At 47.0% G+C, this 21,351-nt stretch overlaps 1 protein-coding gene across 1 annotated transcript; it reads right to left on the reverse strand.

Annotated features, from left to right (window-relative positions):
* Positions 1-1,999: 1,999 nt before the first annotated feature.
* Positions 2,000-19,542, reverse strand: LOC110505945 (exonuclease 3'-5' domain-containing protein 2). Its single transcript, XM_036962434.2, has 11 exons — positions 19,482-19,542; positions 18,024-18,691; positions 17,753-17,881; positions 15,094-15,221; positions 11,076-11,202; positions 10,468-10,796; positions 6,832-6,938; positions 6,203-6,338; positions 5,500-5,662; positions 5,224-5,426; positions 2,000-4,059 (listed from the first exon to the last, which is right to left on the reverse strand). The coding sequence occupies exons 2-11, from the start codon at positions 18,459-18,461 to the stop codon at positions 3,843-3,845; spliced, it is 1,977 nt and encodes a 658-aa protein (XP_036818329.2). The 5' UTR covers positions 18,462-18,691; positions 19,482-19,542; the 3' UTR covers positions 2,000-3,842.
* Positions 19,543-21,351: the final 1,809 nt, after the last annotated feature.

Genomic DNA, 21,351 nt, shown 5'->3' on the forward strand with positions numbered 1-21,351 from the left:
TCTTACTCCGGAAACCTTTTCAGAGAATTGGGAGAGTCACCTTTTTGGTAGTTCAGGGTTTAAAAAAAAAAATATTAATCATTACAAAACAGTTCCACTTTACTGAACAAAATGTGAATTCTGGTATGCAGTAAAATAGTACAGTGCTGCTAGGCAACGCGATAATTCAGTAGTTCATAGTAATACCAACAGGGGGAATTGATTGATCTAAGGCTTGTTCAGTAAATTCCATCTATAGAGCTGACGTGATTCTAGCTGCACGTTTCTCTACCGACCAAAAAAAATATAAGACCAACACTTGTTTTTTTATGTGTTGGTCTTATGTTTTATGAGCTGAAATACAAGATCCCAGAAATGTTCCGTATGTCGGAGTATTTCTGTCTGAAATAAAAGCTCTTTTGTGGGAGAAAAAAATCTCCCCATGTGGCTGGGCCTGGCAACCCAGTGGGTGGGTCTATCTCCCCATGTGGCTGGGCCTGGCAACCCATGTGGCTGGGCCTATCTCCCCATGTGGCTGGGCCTATCTCCCCATGTGGCTGGGCCTGGCAACCCAGTGGGTGGGTCTATGCCCTCCCAAGGCCCATCCATGGCTGGACCCCTGCCCAGTCATGTGGAATCCATAGATTTGGGCCTAAATAAATGTATTTCAATTGACTGATTTCCATTTATATATACACACACACAAAGTAAAATCATTTAACATTGTTGCATTTATATTTTTGTTCAGAATACATAGCATATTTCCATCTGAACGTTAAAAAAAAAAAACCATTTGCATCCTGCTGAACGTGCCTCACGTTTATGGTTGTCATTCCACTGTTACGTCTGCTGAGCAGCACTGAACCAAACAAATTACTGTTTGAATTGAAGAACATTTGGGGGGCAAATGAGGGAATTTCTGCTTGTTGAGACATTTTTTTTGTAATGTATTTTGCTTGTCGTTTTGACTGAACTGCGAAACTAGAAGGTGTGATTGGACTGCCCAATAAGGCCCTGGTCAAACGTAGAGCACAGGGAACAAGGGGGGTAAATTTGAGACAGCCCATGTTATACACTGATTCAAAACAACAACAACAAAAAAGACAAAACCATTTGACTAACAGAATGTTTTTAATGGCAATATCAAGAGGCCTTAACACCACAACAGTGGATTGTATAAACTTCATTAAATACTGACAACAATCCAACTGAAGACTCCTGGGAGATGAACGACATGAGAAGCGATTCGTTCCATTTACAAAATGTAAAAGGACAACGCTTTTGTACAACATTTTTACAGACTATTAAAAATGATTTTGTATTTAAAGTGTTTATTTTGTGTTTCTCTTGTTCAACTGAACTGATGGTCGTCCGCCCCCCCCCCCCCATCTCATTCTTGATATAAAACATGCAGACAGAACAAGAGGTGATAAAGATTAGCCAGAGATGCAACGTATTTAACTGAACACGATGATAGAAAAATTACAAGATGATGCATCGAATAAGGTTTCTCTGTACTCTCATCTGTGTGTGAGTGAGTTGGGCCTCCGGGGCTTGACACTAAGAAATTGATTTGTGATGGCTTGGCGATTAAACCTACAACCTGCATACCATAGAATGAGTTGGTGTTTGGGACCCGAGCTAGAGATGGCCTGGAGGAGTAAAACACAAACCCCTCGTTGTTTCTAAATCATCTTGGCGTCTGAGAAACACCACAAAACTCACAAGATGAACCCAAGATGGCTCGTGATGCCCCGAGCTGCAGGGGTGGGGTGGAATCAGCCATGACTAAGCATTTTTAGTGTTAGCTATATATTTAAGAAAGACCCACGGTTTCCTTCTAAGGTTATCAAACGATCAACAATGGACGGTCGTTGATCAGCTTCATTATTGCAATTCTTAAAAAAAAATCAATAAAGATTCATTGTTTGAAGAAATAACAAAACGTCTCACTTAAAAGAATTGTCCATGACAACACTACAATCCAGCCACTCTGAATAATCAAAACCAGCCTCAGAAGTAGACAAATCTGATCTTTTATTTTACAATATTAGGGAAACAGAACAGCTTCTATACATCTGGACAAATGTAAATAAAAGAAAAAGCTGCTGGTTTCTTTTAAGTTAAACAACTTCTCAATTTAAACAAAAACGCAAATTGTCGTCATGCTCGAGAACATGAAAATCTCTGCTTTGCAAAACAGGCTAGCCGCGCTGTACGCGTTAGCAGGTTAGCCGCGCTGTACGCGTTAGCCGCGGCGTACGCGTCAGCAGGTTAGTCGCGCTGTACGCATTAGCCGCGGCGTACGCGTCAGCAGGTTAGCCGCGCTGTACAAGAAGGCCATCATTCTTTACTAACCAATGAAGCTAGTCACTCTCAGGCTACCAATACATACAGGCTGGTCCTTATCTCAATGTGAAATGATTAGGAGGGGGGGAAAGGAGGTTGGACTGGAACTGTTGTAGAGGAATGAAGACGTGTCCTGATTTTAGTCTCTTCTAATGAGGGGAAGAGTCACACTAAAACATGTGACATGAGGTGTCCTGATTAGAGAGAGAGCGAGAGAACACATCCATGACCAACATAAAGTAGTGCACCATGTAGAGAATAGGGTGCAATTTGGGATGCAAGCCAGACCGTACAGGAGGAAGTGATGTCACGTCGCCAAGCGTTCTACGTTGTCCTACTGAACCTGAGAGTGACTGTGACTGAAATGGAACCTTAAATCACTATATAAAAAAAAAACGCACTGCCTTGTGGGTCCCCGTTCAAAAGGTAGTGTAATTTGTGACCCATCCAATGGCTGGTGGTCATATCATAATGTCTGATCGGTTGAAGACAAATGGGAACGTCAAATCGTGTCGTTGAATTAAAGTCACCTTTGCAAAGCAAACCGTTGACTTCCGCACATACACAAACGCATAGGAATCATCATTAGGGCTGAAAACCTGCAGGGGAAAATTATAATTTATATTTCACGAGAATTAAGAGCAGGTTTCAGCGTAGTCTTAAAATACATGATTTTCTGAAATTGGTGAAAATCACATTTCACATTTTTATTTATTGATATACATAGGGCTGGTTTACTGGCCCCAGATTAAATCTAGTCCTGGAGAGAATCTCCATTTAAAATGGATTTTTAAGACCAGGACTAGTCAATCTGTCCGGGAAACCAAACCACAGTGTTGGTTAAAAAGTGTCCATATGCAATATAATTTCATTATGAATCCTGCAGCATGGATGGTGTTCTTGATACAGACTTCCTTTACCTGTCAGAACCAAGGCAATCTTGTCCATCTCCTCGGGCTACAGCTAGGCCGTACCTCTGTCAGAACCAAGGCAGTCTGTCCATCTCCTCGGGCTCCAGCTAGGCCGTACCTCTGTCCAGCTATCTGAAATAGCTCTAGACACTACATGGTGCACCCCTGTGGGCCCTGGTCTAAAGTACTGCCCTTTATAAAGAAGAGGGGTACCATTTCAGCCAATGGTCTCTGCTAGTCTCTGGCTCTAGTTCATCGGAGGGCCTGTAGGGGACGTTTTGAGTTCAAGCGAGGGCCGTAAGTCTATATGTCTGACTCAACATGTATGTCACCATATAGGAACAGGGTGACAGACTGCCTCGTCCCAGGCGGAGGTGAGACTACCACCAGACACCGTAGGTCGGTCAGTCAGCTCTCTGGGCTCCAGTGTGGATAATGTAGCTTCTGTTTTAACTACTGAAAATACGGTGATCCAGAGAAGAGAAGAGAGAAGCTGATGGATAAATAGAGAGAGATGGAGCCTGGCTACCAATCCATTTCCTTAGACTCCTTGTCATGCCAAACTGCCTGGCCCTTTCCAGGTTAAAAAACGTAGACTGTAGTTCAGTTAAGTTGGATGGGGAGATCCTCGCCGTATTTGCGTAGGAACTTGCTGTGGTTGTGGTTGACGGACCACAGAGGAGGGAGGTAGCGCGGCGTCATGGTAGACAGGAAGTGCTGCCTCCAGTGGCGTTCTAGGCCCATTAACCCCTTCAGACCCTGCTTGGCATGCGCTTGCACCACCTTCAGCCCGTGGGGAACATAGCTCTCATTGAAGATCCTGGGAGGGGGACAGGGAGGGGTGAAGGGAAGGGGGGGGGGTCAGGGAGGGGTGAAGGGGGGGGGACAGGGAGGGGTGAGGGGGGGGGGGGACAGGGAGGGGTGAAGGGGGTGGACAGGGAGTGGTGAAGAAAGGACGACACATTTTAATTTTTTATAAACAATCAACCAAAAAATCATAGTTTGTAATATATGCCACAGACCGATATCCAACATGACAGTACATTTACAGTATGTGCATGTGATCCCTGTGGGAATTGAACCCACAACATCGGCATTGATAGTTCCTCAACAACCTCTCCCTCCCTTGGTCTCCCCGTGTCTCCAGGCCTGTAGCCCTTTGCAGTGTGTGGTGATATCTACCTCCAGTCTAACCCCTCCCTGTCTCTCTTGGTCTCCCCGTGTCTCCAGGCCTGTAGCCCTTTGCAGTGTGTGGTGATATCTACCTCCAGTCTAACCCCTCCCTGTCTCTCTTGGTCTCCCCGTGTCTCCAGGCCTGTAGCCCTTTGCAGTGTGTGGTGATATCTACCTCCAGTCTAACTCCTCCCCATCTCTCTTGGTCTCACTGTGTCTCCAGGCCTGTAGCCCTCTGCAGTGTGTGGTGATCTCTACCTCCAGTCTAACCCCTCCCTCCCTCCCTTGGTCTCACTGTGTCTCCAGGCCTGTAGCCCTCTGCAGTGTGTGGTGATATCTACCTCAAGTCTAACCCCCTCCCCTCCCTGTCTCTCTTGGTCTCACTGTGTCTCCAGGCCTGTAGCCCTCTGCAGTGTGTGGTGATCTCTACCTCCAGTCTAACCCCTCCCTCCCTCCCTTGGTCTCACTGTGTCTCCAGGCCTGTAGCCCTCTGCAGTGTGTGGTGATCTCTACCTCCAGTCTAACCCCTCCCTCCCTCCCTTGGTCTCACTGTGTCTCCAGGCCTGTAGCCCTCTGCAGTGTGTGGTGATATCTACCTCCAGTCTAACCCCTCCCTCCCTCCCTTGGTCTCACTGTGTCTCCAGGCCTGTAGCCCTCTGCAGTGTGTGGTGATCTCTACCTCCAGTCTAACCCCCTCCCCTCCCTGTCTCCCTTGGTCTCACTGTGTCTCCAGGCCAGCAGCCCTCTGCAGTGTGTGGTGATATCTACCTCCAGTCTAACCCCCTCCCCTCCCTATCTCCCTTGGTCTCACCGTGTCTCTAGGCCAGCAGCACTCTGCAGGGTGTCTGTCGTCAGCTCCCCGTCGAGGTCGTTGAAGAAACTCCTGATGACTTCCTGCAGCTCGTCTCTCCGGGGCCCAGGGAGCCCTTCCCCCGCAGTCAGGAGGGCACGGGCTGCAGAACGAACCCTCCTGCGGTCAGAGTCCTCCAGGAGCCGCACGCCCTCCTCACAACCCTGGGGGGGTAGAAATTAATCCATACAGTTGAGTAGAGCAAAAACCCCCCCAAACCCACCTCCCTGCTCCTACCTGGGGGGCAGCATGTTCATCAGCCAGCTGCTGCTTCAGGAAGCCATCGTGGACATTGGAGGCCGCGTGACAGGAAGTGCACAACAGCAAGATGTCATGGGAGTTGTGGTCTTTCATCTCCGTGGGAAAGTGACGTCTGTACTCATGGGGAACGATGTTCTTCCTGTAGGGGTAAGAAGAGGGGGGGGGGGGGGGTGATTAATAACAGGGGTGTATTCATTAGTGCACACACTGTAGCAAAGTTTTTGGCAATAAAAAACAATGTTGATAAAAAAAAAAAATATGTTTAGGTTATTGCCACACACAGGTTCTCCTCACCTGATATAAGAGTCGTTCTTGCCACACACAGGTTCTCCTCACCTGATATAAGAGTCCTTCTTGCCACACACAGGTTCTCCTCACCTGATATAAGAGTCGTTCTTGCCACACACAGGTTCTCCTCACCTGATATAAGAGTCCTTCTTGCCACACACAGGTTCTCCTCACCTGATATAAGAGTCGTTCTTGCCACACACCACACACAGGTTCTCCTCACCTGATATAAGAGTCCTTCTTGCCACACACAGGTTCTCCTCACCTGATTTAAGAGTCGTTCTTGCCACACACAGGTTCTCCTCACCTGATATAAGAGTCCTTCTTGCCACACACAGGTTCTCCTCACCTGATATAAGAGTCGTTCTTGCCACACACAGGTTCTCCTCACCTGATATAAGAGTCGTTCTTGCCACACACCACACACAGGTTCTCCTTGGCAGTCAGGTAGTAGTCCTGCTGGGAGTCTGGACGTCCCGAAGGCTCAAACAGCAGACGCACAATGAATGGATCCTCACTCTGCAGCACTAGAGGAGGAGAGGAGAGATGGGAGAGATAAACTAATTTAGTGTCAACTTCAAAATTCAAGTGAACTGGGGTTTTGTAAGTAGTACATTTTTAAACCACATTTAACAGTATGAATCCAACTACTATAGTAAAGAATTCCAATTAACTGTTCATTCATATGAGAATACTTGGTGGGTTTTGGGCCTGGCAGTGCTTAGGGCCTGGCAGTGCTTAGGGCCTGGCAGTGCTTAGGGCCTGGCAGTGCTTAGGGCCTGGCAGTGCTTAGGGCCTGGCAGTGCTTAGGGCCTGGCAGTGCTTAGGGCCTGGCAGTGCATAGGGCCTGGCAGTGCATAGGGCCTGGCAGTGCATAGGGCCTGGCAGTGCATAGGGCCTGGCAGTGCATAGGGCCTGGCAGTGCATAGGGCCTGGCAGTGCATAGGGCCTGGCAGTGCATAGGGCCTGGCAGTGCATAGGGCCTGGCAGTGCTTTAGGGCCTGGCAGTGCTGTATGTACCTCCTATTCCTTTATCCAGGTACCACTTGGCCTTCTTCTTGTCGCAGGTACAGAGGGGTTGTCCATCCGGGGCATGGAGGAAACAGTTGTCATAGAGAGGGGACTTCCTGTAAACAGTGACGGGGAATCCTGGTCAGTCACTACACTGGATACAGAGCTGCCCTAACGTGGTGAGAAAAAGGTCAACGGACAGGGGTAGGTTGCACCAGTTGGGTCCTAAAATTACACTCGTTTCACCACCGGGGCGTAAGCCCTCCTATGAGTTACGACTGGGACTCGAATCTACACCTAGTAGGGAACAGGTATATGGCGTTTGCATCAGATCACCTCTATAGCATGATACCCATAGAAAATAGCAGGAAGAATGCCTGAGTCATCCAACATTTTGGGAGTGTTTAGTGTCTCAGAGGCAGGTGGATGCCGAGTTAGGCGATTGGATTTTCTACTGTGTGTGAATGTGAATTGCCAATGTATCCTGTTCATATCTCACAACCTCCGCAGGCTTTTGGAGTTTCCCTATAAGCGAGTCGATAGCAAAATAACACACTTGATTTATGCTACATTGTAAACTGGGTGGTTCCAGCCCTGAATTCTGATTGGCTGACAGCTGTGGTATATCAGACGGTACACCACGGGTTTGACAAACCATGTATTTTTACTGCTCTAATCATGTTGGTAACCAGTAGCAATAAGGCACCTCGGGGGTTTGTGGTATATGGCCAATATACCACGGCTAAGGGCTGTATCCAGGCACTCCGTAACTAAGAACAGCTTTATGCCAATATTCTTTTTTGCCATTCAGTGATATTGATTGCCACAGTAATAATGTATGGATTCATCCAGTTGTGCTTAGCGTCGATCAAAACCGACAGCGTCATTGCCCAAAATGGTACGCAGCATCTGGATATGTGCGCAACAAAAGTTCAACATTCACCTCGCGCTGCCATTTCTGTCAAGCCATCTACGCATACAGTTTGACGCATACGTTCGATACAGTACGCACCACCGAACGCACCGCAACCGCAACTCTGCAATGTGAAGGCAGCGTTGCATTATAAATGGAATCTACTTCAACGAACGCAATGTCTGATCGAGGCGTTAAGAAAACGTGAATGGATAGTTGCAAGTCATTTCGCAAAGCCGACATCGCAAACTTTAGATCCAGGGTTGCCAGGTCTAGCTAAAAAGCCGATATCGTAGCGTAATGACTACTCATAACCCGCCACAAAGCATGAAACTAGCCTAATTTGTTTTCCTGCACATTTAGCCAATAAACCCATAACGTTATCGAGCGGATTAACGAGAAATAATCGACGTAACTTGTAACGATGTAAGCAGCAAAATGTGGGTTTTCCATCAAAATAAAGTATTGCGAGCTAACATAACTAAAAGGAATTTGACTATCAACAGAAATGATAATTCGCATTTAGAAATCGGCAGACCGTTTTCCATCAACGGATGTTGATTTAATTTGACTGCTGAGTGTAAGTAAATCCCTTCCCTTACACGCATGTCATTAAAACTCGTTTTTCAACCACTCCACAAATGTCTTGTTAACAAAATATAGTTTTCACAAGTCGGTTAGGACATCACTTTGTGCATGAATTAATTTAACCAACAATTGTTTAGACAGGCAGATTATTTCACTGTATCACAATTCCAGTGGTTCAGAAGTTTACATACACTAAGTTGACTGTGCCTTTAAACAGCTTGGAAAATTCCAGAAAATTATGTAATGGCTTTAGAAGCTTCTGATAGGCTAATTGACATCATTTAGAGATGTACCTGTGGATTTATTTCAAGGCCTACCTTCAAACTCAGTGCCTCTTTGCTTGACAAAATGGGAAAATCAAGAGAAATCAGCCAAGACCTCAGAAATTTTTTTTGTAGATCCCCACAGGTCTGGTTCATCCTTGGGAGCAATTTCCAAACCCCTGAAGGTACCACGTTCATCTGTACAAACAATAGTACGCAAGTATAAACACCATGGGACCACGCAGCCGTCAATACCGCTCAGGAAGGAGACGCGTTCTGTCTCCAAGAGACAGAACAAGATGCTGGAAGAAACAGGTACAAAAGTATCTATATCCACAGTAAAACTAGACCTATATCGACATAACCTCAAAGGCCGCTCAGCAAGGAAGAAGCTCCAAAACCACCATAAAAAAGCCAGACTACGGTTTGCAACTGCACATGGGGACAAAGATCGTACTGTCCTCTGGTCTGATGAAAATAGAACTGTTTGGCCATAATGACCATTGTTATGTTTGGAGGAAAAAGGGGGAGGCTTGCAAGCCGAAGAACACCATCCCAACCGTGAAGCACGGGAGTGGCAGCATCATGTTATGGGGGTGCTTTGCTGCAGAAGGGACTGGTGCACTTCACAAAATAGATGGCATCATGAGAAAGGAAAATTATGTGGATGTATTGAAGCAACATCTCAAGACATCAGTCAGAAAGTTAACGCTTGGTCATAAATGGGTCTTCCAAATGGACAATGACCCCAAGCATACTTCCAAAGTTGTGGCAAAATGGCTAAAGGACAACAAAGTCAAGGTATTGGAGTGGCCATCACAAAGCCCTGATCTCAATCTTATAGAACATTTGTGGGCAGAACTGAAAAAAGTGTGTGCGAGTAAGGAGGCCACCATCAGTCTCAACATTACACCCAGTCCCTCTCCACCATCAGTCTCAACATTACACCCAGTCCCTCTCCACCATACTACTCACTCAGCAACAGGCTGCCTCACTACCTAATCGTCTGCAGGTCACAGTGTAAAATTATTATTTTTAAAATAAATAAAAAAACACACTCGCCGCCACGATTCTATATCAAAAAGTTGCCCCAAAAACCCCCACAACCAATACATTTTCACCTGCTAAAAGAAGACCGCAGACATGGCAACCCAGTTGAGAACAGCAACAGTCTAGCAACGGTCGCCGCATAGCAACCATCATTATGACACGTCGTCACATCTCCAGAATGTGCTTTGTTTACGCGGGACCTGCTACGACTCGTCTTATTTTTGGTTGGTGCAAAAGATGTGAGGTTCTGAACAAAGTCGACCTAAGATCAACTTTGTTGTTGTTGTTGTTGTTGTTGTTGTTGTTTGAACACATAACTGGTGCAACCGGGCCCCAGATTTCCAACACTCATGTTTCACACAACAGGTTTATAAAATAGACAATTCATCTTTACTATGAAAGTGAGAAAATGGTAACACAAAATAACAAGTTAAGAAAAATATCTGCAACACCTGTACAGACTAGCCCACCCCCCTACCCTCCCCCCTACCCCACCCCCCCTACCCACATGGCAGAGTAGCCCAACCCCCCTACCCACATGGCAGAGTAGCCCAACCTCCCTACCCACATGGCAGAGTAGCCCAACCCCCCTACCCACCTGGCAGAGTAGCCCAACCCCCCTACCCACCTGGCAGAGTAGCCCAACCCCCCTACCCACCTGTACAAAGTAGCCCCCCCCCCCCCCCCACCGGCAGAGTAGCACCCCCCACCTGGCAGAGTAGCACCCCCCACCTGGCAGAGTAGCACCCCCCCTCCTACTCACCTGGCAGAGTAGCACCCCCCCCCCAATCCTACCCTCCTGGCAGAGTAGCACCCCCCCATCCTACCCACCTGGCAGAGTAGCCCACCCCGAGCGATTTTCTCTTGTTGTTCTTCCTGGGGTCTGGAACTTGCTGGTCCCCAGACTCTGGGCTTTCAAAAACAGACTGCTGGAGCTTCCTACTCCTCCTCCTCCTCTCTCGATCCACGCTTTTCCCTCCATCCTCGCACTCTCCTCCAACCCACCCCCTGAAGGGTGTGTCCACCACGCCCTGGCAGCAATTGGCCAGCTGGGAGTAGCCACTCCCAGTGTCAAGTGAGGGCGTGGTGTCTGAGTGGAGGCCGAGCAGGCGGAAGAAGAGGGCGATGGATACCTGTGCGTCTCGGGCTGCGTAGGTCATCTGAAGGTCAGGGGGGAGAGAGAGGGAGGGGTTGGGGCGTTAATGAGAAGATAATAATCTCTGCATGTTTGAGGGGATCAGTTCGAGGAAGCATAAGGCACAGAATGGCTATTAGTTATTTGGAATGCAGGTTGATTTGTAGATCAGTCCAACTGCAAAGCTGATCTTCAACATGGACAGTAACAACGTGTCACATCCTGTATAAACTAACACCAGCAGTGTAGACGTTCTAACGAAGTGTCACATCCTGTATAAACTAACACCAGTAGTGTTGTGTACCTGTTGTAAGGTCAGCGGGTCAGCCTCCCAGTCACTACAGCGCAGCTCCAAGGATTTCTCCAGAGAGACGTTGAGCAGGTCAGCTGCCAGAGACTTCAGACTCAGACCGTTATTCAACACCACCTTCCTGCACAGAAACACAGACAGACTAGGAAAACGCACGACTCCAACACCGTCATGAAGTTCGCTGACGACACGGTGGTCAGCCTGATCACCGGCGACGATGAGACAGCGAATAGGGAGGTCAGAGACCTGGCAGTGTTGCCAGGACAACAACGTCCATCTCAACATCAGTAAGACTAAGGAGCTGATCGTGGACTACAGGAAACAGTGAGGGGAGCACACCGCCAGCCACATTGACAGGGTTCAGTAATGCAGGCCGAGAACATCAAGTTTCATCTGGGTCAAAATCACTCAAGACTTCAAACTTCTCTAGCGTTCATTGCACGCAGAGTCAGGGTATATGCAACAGTTCGGGCCGCCTGGCTCGTTGCGAACTAATTTGCCATAATTATGACATAACATTGAAGGTTGTGCAATGTGACAGGAATATTTAGACTGATGGATGCCACCCGTTAGATAAAATACAGAACGGTTCCGTATTTCACTGAAATAATAAATGTTCTGTTTTCGAGATGATAGTTTCCGGATTCGACCATATTAATGAACTAATGCTCGTATTTCTGTGTGTTATTATGTTATAATTAAGTATGATTTGATAGAGCAGTCTGACTGAGCGATGGTAGGCACCAGCAGGCTCGTAAGCATTCATTCAAACAGCATTTTCGTGCGTTTTGCCAGCAGCTCTTCGCTGTGCTTCAAGCAATGCGTTGTTTATGACTTCAAACCTATCAACTCCCGAGATTAGACTGGTGTAACCGATTTGAAATGGCTAGCTAGTTCGCGCGCGCTAACAGCTTTTCAAACGTCACTCGCTCTGAGACTTGGAACATTTATTCCCCTTGCCCTGCATGGGTAACGGTGCTTTGAGGGTGGCTGTTGTCGATGTGTTCCTGGTTCGAGCCCAGGTAGGGGCGAGGAGGGGGACGGAAGCTATACTGTTACACTGGCAATACTAAAGTGCCTATAAGAACATCCAATAGTCAAAGGTTAATGAAATACAAATGGTATAGAGGGAAATAGTCCTATAATTCCTATAATAACTACAACCTAAAACTTCTTACCTGGGAATATTGAAGACTCATGTTAAAAGGAACCACCAGCTTTCACATGTTCTCATGTTCTGAGCAAGGAACTTAAACGTTAGCTTTTTTACATGGCACATATTGCACTTTTACTTTCTTCTCCAACACTTTGTTTTTGCATTATTTCAACCAAATTGAACATGTTTCATTATTTACTTGAGGCTAAATTGATTTTATTGATGTATTATATTAAGTTAAAGTGTTCATTCAGTATTGTTGTAATTGTCATTATTAAAAATTTAGTTTTTTTTTTTTAAATCAGCCGATTAATCGGTATCGGCTTTTTTTGGTCCTCCAATAAATCGGTATCGGTGTTGAAAAATTATAAATCGGTTGACCTCTAATCCTTACGTTAATTTGATATTTCTGCATTTCATTTTCAATAAATTAGAAAAAATAATAATAATTGGGCGCAGCATCACTCCGGCTAAGGGAGGGTTTGGCTGGGTTGTCCTTATCCCAGGATGCTCTAGTGACTCCTTGTGGCGGGTACACGCTGACTTCGGTCACCAGTTGGACGGCGTTTCCTCCGACACATTGGTGCGGGCTGGCTTCCGGGAAAAAGCGAGCAGTTTGGCAGGGTCGTGTTTCCCAGGACGACCTTAGCCTCTCCCGAGTCCGTACGGGAGTTGCGGCGATGGGACAAGACTGTAACTTCCAATTGGATATCACAAAAAAAAAAAAAAGGGTAAAAAGTTTACAAACATGTTTCACTTTGTCATTATGGGGTAATATATGTAGATGGATTACATATATTTAATCATTTTGAATTCGAACATCTCTGGAGAGACCTGAAAATAGCTGTTCAGCGACGCTCCCCATCCAACCTGACACGAGCTTGAGAGGATCTGCAGAGAAGAATGGGAGAAACTCCCCAAATACAGGTGTGCCAAGCTTGTAGCATCATACCCAAGAAGACTCAAGGCTGTAATCACTGCTAAAGGTGCTTCAACAAAGTACTGAGTAAAGGGTCTGAATACTTTAATATATTTGCAAAAACCTGTTTTTGGGGTATGGGGTATTGTGATGTCATTATGGGGTATTGTGATGTCATTATGGGGTATTGTGATGTCATTATGGGGTATTGTGTGTAGATTGAGGGGGGGAAAAACTATTTAATCAATTTTAGAATAAGTCTGTAATGTAACAACATGTGGAAAGTCAAGGGGTCTGAATACTTGCTGCTACTCTGTTTATCATCTATCAAGACACCCTGTCCCCTTCCCCCTATACATATCTACCTCCATCACTCCAGTATCCCTGTCTCCTTCCCCCTATACATATCTACCGCCATCACTCCAGTATCCCTGTCTCCTTCCCCCTATACACATTTACCTCCATCACTCCAGTATCCCTGTCTCCTTCCCCCTATACATATCTACCTCCATCACTCCAGTATCCCTGTCTCCTTCCCCCTATACATATCTACCTCCATCACTCCAGTATCCCTGTCTCCTTCTCCCTATACATATCTACCTCCATCACTCCAGTATCCCTGTACATTGTTAATATGGTACAGACCCTGTATATAGTCACCTTCCCCCTATACATATCTACCTCCATCACTCCAGTATCCCTGTACATTGTTAATATGGTACTGACCCTGTATATAGGTCACCTTCCCCCTGTACATATCTACCTCCATCACTTCAGTATCCCTGTCTCCTTCCCCCTATACACATCTACCTCCATCACTCCAGTATCCCTGTCTCCTTCCCCCTATACACATCTACCTCCATCACTCCAGTATCCCTGTCTCCTTCCCCCTATACACATCTACCTCCATCACTCCAGTATCCCTGTCCCCTTCCCCCTATACACATCTACCTCCATCACTCCAGTATCCCTGTCCCCTTCCCCCTATACACATCTACCTCCATCACTCCAGTATCCCTGTCCCCTTCCCCCTATACATATCTACCTCCATCACTCCAGTATCCCTGTCTCCTTCCCCCTATACACATCTACCTCCATCACTCCAGTATCCCTGTCCCCTTCCCCCTATACATATCTACCTCCATCACTCCACTATCTCTGTCCCCTTCACCCTATACATATCTACCTCCATCACTCCAGTATCCCTGTCCCCTTCACCCTATACATATCTACCTCCATCACTCTAGTATCCCTCCCTGTACATTGTTAATATGGTACCGACCCTGTATATAGTCTCCTTCCCCCTATACATATCTACCTCCATCACTCTAGTATCCCTGTACATTGTTAATATGGTACTGACCCTGTATATAGTCTCCTTCCCCCTATACATATCTACCTCCATCACTCCAGTATCCCTGTACATTGTTAATATGGTATTGGAACCGACCCTGTATATAGTCTCCTTCCCCCTATACATATCTACCTCCATCACTCCAGTAACCCTGTACGTTGTTAATATGGTACTGACCCTGTATATAGTCTCCTTCCCCCTATACATATCTACCTCCATCACTCCAGTAACCCTGTCTCCTTCCCCCTATACATATCTACCTCCATCACTCCAGTAACCCTGTACGTTGTTAATATGGTATTGGAACCGAACCAGTATATAGCTTCTTACTTTCTTTTTCCTGTGTGTTTTTGTTCTCCCTTTATGCTACATTGATATCGACTACTGCATTGTTGGGGTTTAGAGTTAAGCAAGAAAGGCATTTCACAGTACTTGTGCACGTGACATTAAAACCTGAAGACGCTTTTCTCAGACAACCACTGACAAACAGTCCGTGACACACGACAGGAAATGATCAACTATAAAAACGGAGCATTACGTACTGCATGTGCCAATCAGACAGACAGAACAACTAGTATGGTACCTTTGTCGTAGTGCAAGGTATCTTAAGTCCACAGTACATCCCAGCGCCAGGCCATAGTCTCGTGTCAGACGCTTCCCGTCCTCATAGCAGCCCACACCCACCTTCAGGATGTGAGGGTCGCTGAGGACCTATATATAAAAAATAAATAACATAAATACATGCCATAAAAAAACATTTACAACAGTGAGTAGGGAAGGGGGAAGTCTGTACCGATATATACACATGGTCAAAAGTATGTGGACACCTGCTCGTCGAATATCTCATTCCAGAATCATGGGCATCAATATGGAGTTGCTTGTGCGCGCTATATATTGCTGCTATAACAGCCTCCACTCTTCTGGGAAGGCTTTCCACTAGATGTTGGAACATTGCTGCTATAACAGCCTCCACTATTCTGGGAAGGCTTTCCACTAGATGTTGGAACATTACTGCGGGGACTTGCTTCCATTAATCCACAAGAACATTAGTGAGGTCGGGCACTGATGTTGGGTAATTAGGCCTGGCTCACATTAAGCATTCCAATTCATCTCAAAGGTGTTCGATGGGGTTGAGGTCAGGGCTCTGTGCATGCCAGTCAAGTTCTTCCTCACCGATCGACAAACCATTTCTGTATTGACCTCGCTTTGTACAAGGGGGCATTGTCATGCTGAAACAGGAAAGGGCCTTCCCTAAACTGGTGTCAAAGTTTGAAGCACAGAATCATCTAGAATGTCATTGTATGTTGTAGGATTAAGATTTCCCTTCACTGAAACTAAGGGGCCCGAACCATTAAAAAACAGCCCCAGACCATTATTCCTCCTCCACCAAACTTTACAGTTGGCAGTATGCATTCCGGAAGGTAACGTTCTCCTGGCATCCGCCAAACCCAGATTAGACTTCCAGATGAAGCGTGATTCATCACTTCAGAGAACGCGTTTCCACTGTTCCAGAGTCCAATGGCGGCGAGCTTTACACCACTCAAGCCGACGCTTGGCATTGCACATGGTGCTCTTAGGCTTGTGTGCGGCTGCTCGGCCGTGGAAAGCTCCTGACGAACAGTTCTTGTGCCGACGTTGCTTCCAGAGGCAGTTTGTTTGAAACTCTGCAGTGAGTGTTGCAACCGAGGACAGACGGTTTGTACGTGCTTCAGAGTTCCCGTTCTGTGAGCAGAACTCTGACAAACCGGCCTGTTGGAAAGGTGGCATCGTATGACAGCGCCACGTTGAAAGTCACTGAGCTCTTCAGTGAGGGCCATTCTACGGCCAATGTTTGTCTGTGGAGATTGCATGGCTTTGTGCTCCATTTTATACACCTGTCAGCAACAGGTGGCTGAAACTAGCCAAAAACCACAAATTTTAAGACCGTGTGTGATATGTGTTTTTACAATATCGCTGTTTAATTTTTGCGTTAGTTGGCTGTTCCAAAACGACAACGTTTTTCCTTAATAGCTGGTTCTCCATCTTTTTAAATAGCTAATTAGTTTTCAGCACTTTTATTTCCATGATGGATCAAAACTGGTTCTCTCATGTCTCCGTCTCGTCCCTCTGCAGCAGACATAGTGAGCAATACGTTTGGACCAAAGCATAATAAAATCCCAGTATTCAAAATCACAATACATCTAGAATCATGAGAACCGCCACAGCGCACCCAGAGGTCCCCCAGCGTGACCGCCACAGCGCACCCAGAGGTCCCCCAGCGTGACCGCCACAGCGCACCCAGAGGTCCCCCAGCGTGACCGCCACAGCGCACCCAGAGGTCCCCCAGCGTGACCGCCACAGCGCACCCAGAGGTCCCCCAGCGTGACCGCCACAGCGCACCCAGAGGTCCCCCAGCGTGACCGCCACAGCGCACCCAGAGGTCCCCCAGCGTGACCGCCACAGCGCACCCAGAGGTCCCCCAGCGTGACCGCCACAGCGCACCCAGAGGTCTCCCAGCGTGACCGCCACAGCGCACCCAGAGGTCCCCCAGCGTGACCGCCACAGCGCACCCAGAGGTCCCCCAGCGTGACCGCCACAGCGCACCCAGAGGTCCCCCAGCGTGACCGCCACAGCGCACCCAGAGGTCCCCCAGCGTGACCGCCACAGCGCACCCAGAGGTCCCCCAGCGTGACCGCCACAGCGCACCCAGAGGTCCATCAGCGTGACCGCCACAGCGCACCCAGAGGTCCCCCAGCGTGACCGCCACAGCGCACCCAGAGGTCTCCCAGCGTGACCGCCACAGCGCACCCAGAAGTCTCCCAGCGTGACCGCCACAGCGCACCCAGAGGTCCATCAGCGTGACCGCCACAGCGCACCCAGAGGTCCCCCAGCGTGACCGCCACAGCGCACCCAGAGGTCCCCCAGCGTGACCGCCACAGCGCACCCAGAGGTCCCCCAGCGTGACCGCCACAGCGCACCCAGAGGTCCCCCAGCGTGACCGCCACAGCGCACCCAGAGGTCCCCCAGCGTGACCGCCACAGCGCACCCAGAGGTCCCCCAGCGTGACCGCCACAGCGCACCCAGAGGTCCCCCAGTATTGAGATTTTTATAGTGAGGTCATATCGTGAGGTCCCCTGGCAATTCCCAGCCCTAATAGTGAGTGCATTCATTTTCATATTGGTGGCCCCAGCGGGAAATCTAACCTACTATACTGGCATTTTAAAACACCATTCTGAGCCACAGAGGACCACATATGAGCCTACCTCTTTCAGGGTAAGTGGCAAGTCCTGCTGGCCAGCACGGAACGGCTGCAGCCTCACCAACACACACAGACCAGAGTAGGAAGCCATCTGGAGTAAAGAGACTGTTGAAGTCTTATCCTTCACTGACACCTGGGGACAGAGGGAGGGGGGGGGGGGGGCAGGGACGGCAAGGGGGAGAGAGAGGAGGGAGAGAGATGCAGTCAGAGATAAGATAAAATAAACAGAGTACAAATGGGATGATATGTTTAAAAAACATGCAGAACAAACTTACACCCAGGGTATTAGTTTGACTCTTCACCCATTCACAGTCCAGGCCGAGGACAGGATAGACTGACAGATCCTTCTGCAGCATGGGCCACAGCTGCTCCCACTCCTTCTCAGAGCTTACCATCACCGGCTGCACCGCCAGGGCCTGGTCAACAGGGGGTAGCACAGCAGGCAGGGGGAGGACCAGACTCTGACCCGGGGATAGCTGGGTCTGCTTAGACTGGATTTGGGACTCCACTGGGTTCTTACAGTCCAGAACCACAGGCTCTGGTTCCACAGGTAAGGGACAAGAGCTGACCCTTACCTGACCCTTCAGACCCTGAGCAGAAAGCTGTTGCTTCTTTGTCCTTATGGCTCTCTGTCGCCATAGCAACAGGCCACCCAAGGTGGCTCCCAACAGGGTAACCACGGCAGCAGTTAGGGCACTTTGTCTAGAAGCCATCTTGGGTTTCAGAGGTGCAGAGTTTATTTGGTTAGGGCTGGTTGGTTGAGAAGTGTTGTAAATGAGCTTAGGTAGGTAGACCTACATCCAAGTTGCAGACCGATTTGAAATTTGGTCATAGAGACTTTGGGGATATATCGTCAGCATTGGGGCACATCCTTCGTTTGTTGATGTCTTTATCCGTGTGAAGAGGCTATTGGTTAGTAGGCTCTGGGCAGACACCGTATCCCCTAGGAGACAATCAGCAATAACGTTTACATTTACATATCAATCTGAACCAACACAAACTGTCGACAACACATTGTCCATAGGATGAATGGCAAAGCAGTAGACTCATAACTTCACTTGTCCAACAATGCCACGTTATATTATATGTTTGCTGCACGTTTGAGTGTCACAGCAGAGCATATGATAACTAAGACAGCATTGCGCAATTCACTGCCATTGTTTACAAGCGAGGCTAACTAGCTGGTGCTAACGAGGTTGTTTGACATGTATGTTTAGCAGCTAACTCTGATAAGCATAACTAATTGACATCCGGATGTTTGCGACCACTGGACGACTGACGCCGCTAGAAAGATAATGTTCTGAAAATGAGATGAGAGTCAGTCAATATCGCTAACTAGGTACTATAGTTAGCAAGCAAACACCAGGCTGGCTAGCTAGCCAACAGCTAATGCAGCTTCACGTCGAGGCCGAGGAGCTAACGAGCAACAACTAGCCTAACCACGTAGCCTGCTAGGTACCGAAAGTGAGGCGCACAATCTAAATTGTAAATCACAATTCGTTTGTTGTTGATGTTGCGGGGGGGGGGGGGGGGGGGGGGGGTGTCACTGGCTAGCATGAGTTTTATATATAGCGCACACCTTCCTCAGTTAAATTTAGCTTAACGTGATAGCTAACGTTAGCTTAATACAATAGCTAGCTAGATTGACTAGCCAACTAGCTACCTAACGTTAGCCTACGTCAGTAACGTTAAACAACGTGAGTGACTATACTTATTTCAAGCCTTTTACCTACCTTGGCATTTCACGTCCACACTACAACCCTGTGCTGTGTCTGCATATGTCCACTGGTTGATTTCTAGGTGTTGACGTTCTGCTTCCGGCTCTATTTATGACGATGGGAGGACGTTGTCATGGCGCCCCCACGCAGTGTCAGGGAGGTCAGAGTTAATACGTCAATTAATTAACCAATTAATTATGATTTATTATCCAATCAAACACAATTTGGAAATAAATAAATAAATAAAAAAATGCAATTCCCTACAATTTCCGATTGATTTAGTTATAGTATTTGTGATGTTTTGCATGCATATATTTAATAATTAAATCTGTCTTCTGGGGGAAAAAAGCTCCTTCTGATAAAAATACAAAAATCTGTTCAATCATATGGCGTCTTTACTCCAATATTGCAGTGTAGATGTTACATTTTTACCTGGTAAAGTTGCTGTCTCATTATATGAAAATCACTTGCGGAGTCAGATATAAGATGGTGCTGCAGTGGAGAGTAGCCATCTTACGTACACACGACAAACCTTTTTTTTGTACATAATGTCTCCGCCATCATTTCCTATGACCCGAAAACAGCATCTGGATATCAGAAAAGGGATCACTAAACCTCAATTTGTATGAACATTTTTACTTCAAGGAAGGCAGCGATTCTGGACGTTCTGCTTAGCCCGGACCAGGTCCTAATCACCCGGGACTCAAAAAAGAAAGCGGCGGCATCCTGACGAGACTCCGTCGGTGAACAAATAGAACAGAGGGCATTGGAAGTCTATTGGCGAAAGTGTAGTCACTGGAGAATAAACTGGATGAGCTCCCTTCGAGACTATCCTATCAATCACTGGAGAACAAACTGGATGAGCTCCATCAGAGACTATCCTATCAATCACTGGAGAACAAACTGGATGAGCTCCCTTCGAGACTATCCTATTAACAGGACCTGAAAACCTGTAATATTCTATGTATCTCAGAGTCGTGGCTGAACGAGGACGTGGTTAATATACATGTCTCATTGTTCGGAAGGCAGACTCGGATAAGAAAAAGGGAGGAGGGGTGTGTCTCTTTGCTAACAACAGCTGGTGTGCGATCTCCAATGTTACGGAAGTCTCAAGTTTTTGCTCGCCTGAGGTAGAGTATCTCATGATAAGCTGTAGACCACACTATCTACCAAGATAGTTTTCATCTATATTTTTCATAGCTGTTTATTTACCACCACAAATGCTGGCACTAAGACCGCACTCAACGAGCTGTATAGGGTCATAAGCAAAAAAGAAAATGCACATCCAGAAGCAGTGTTTCTCGTGGCCGATGATTTTAATGCAGGGGGACTGGAATCAATTTGACCAAACACACATTTTTTTTTTCCTGAGGTCTTGGCTAATTTCTTTCGATTTTCCCATGATGTCAAGCAAAGAGGCACTGAGTTTGAAGGTAGGCCTTGAAATACATCCACAGGTACACCTCCGATTGACTCAAATGATGTCAACTAGCCTATCAGAAGCTTCTAAAGCCATGACATAATTTTCTGGAATTTTCCAGAAAAGGCAGTCAACTTAGGGTATGTAAACTTCTGACCCACTGGAATTGTGATACAGTGAATTATAAGTGTAATAATCTGTCCGTGACCAATTGTTGGAAAAATTACTTGTGTCATGCACGAAGTAGATGTCCTAAACAACTTGCCAAAACTATAGTTTGTTAACAAGAAATTTGTGGTTGTGGAAAAACTAATTTTAATGACTCCAACCTAAGTGTATGTAAACTTCCGACTTCAATTAATATATATATATACAGTGGGGAGAACAAGTATTTGATACACTGCCGATTTTGCAGGTTTTCCTACTTACAAAGCACGCAGAGGTCTGTAATTTCTATCATAGATT

This window comes from Oncorhynchus mykiss, chromosome 25, assembly GCF_057628025.1.
Source record: "Oncorhynchus mykiss isolate SJ-2025 chromosome 25, ASM5762802v1, whole genome shotgun sequence".
Lineage (NCBI taxonomy): Eukaryota > Metazoa > Chordata > Actinopteri > Salmoniformes > Salmonidae > Oncorhynchus > Oncorhynchus mykiss.

What these genes read in the sequence shown, in the direction of transcription:
- LOC110505945 (XM_036962434.2), bottom strand. Translation starts at nt 18,461, where the DNA reads ATGGCTTCTAGACAAAGTGCCCTAACTGCTGCCGTGGTTACCCTGTTG. An exon ending in GTCAAACTAATACCCTGGGT is followed by an intron (nt 17,882 to 18,023) that starts GTAAGTTTGTTC and finishes CTCTGTCCCCAG; the next exon opens with GTGTCAGTGAAGGATAAGAC. An exon ending in AAGAACGACTCTTATATCAG is followed by an intron (nt 5,663 to 6,202) that starts GTGAGGAGAACC and finishes TTACCCCTACAG; the next exon opens with GAAGAACATCGTTCCCCATG.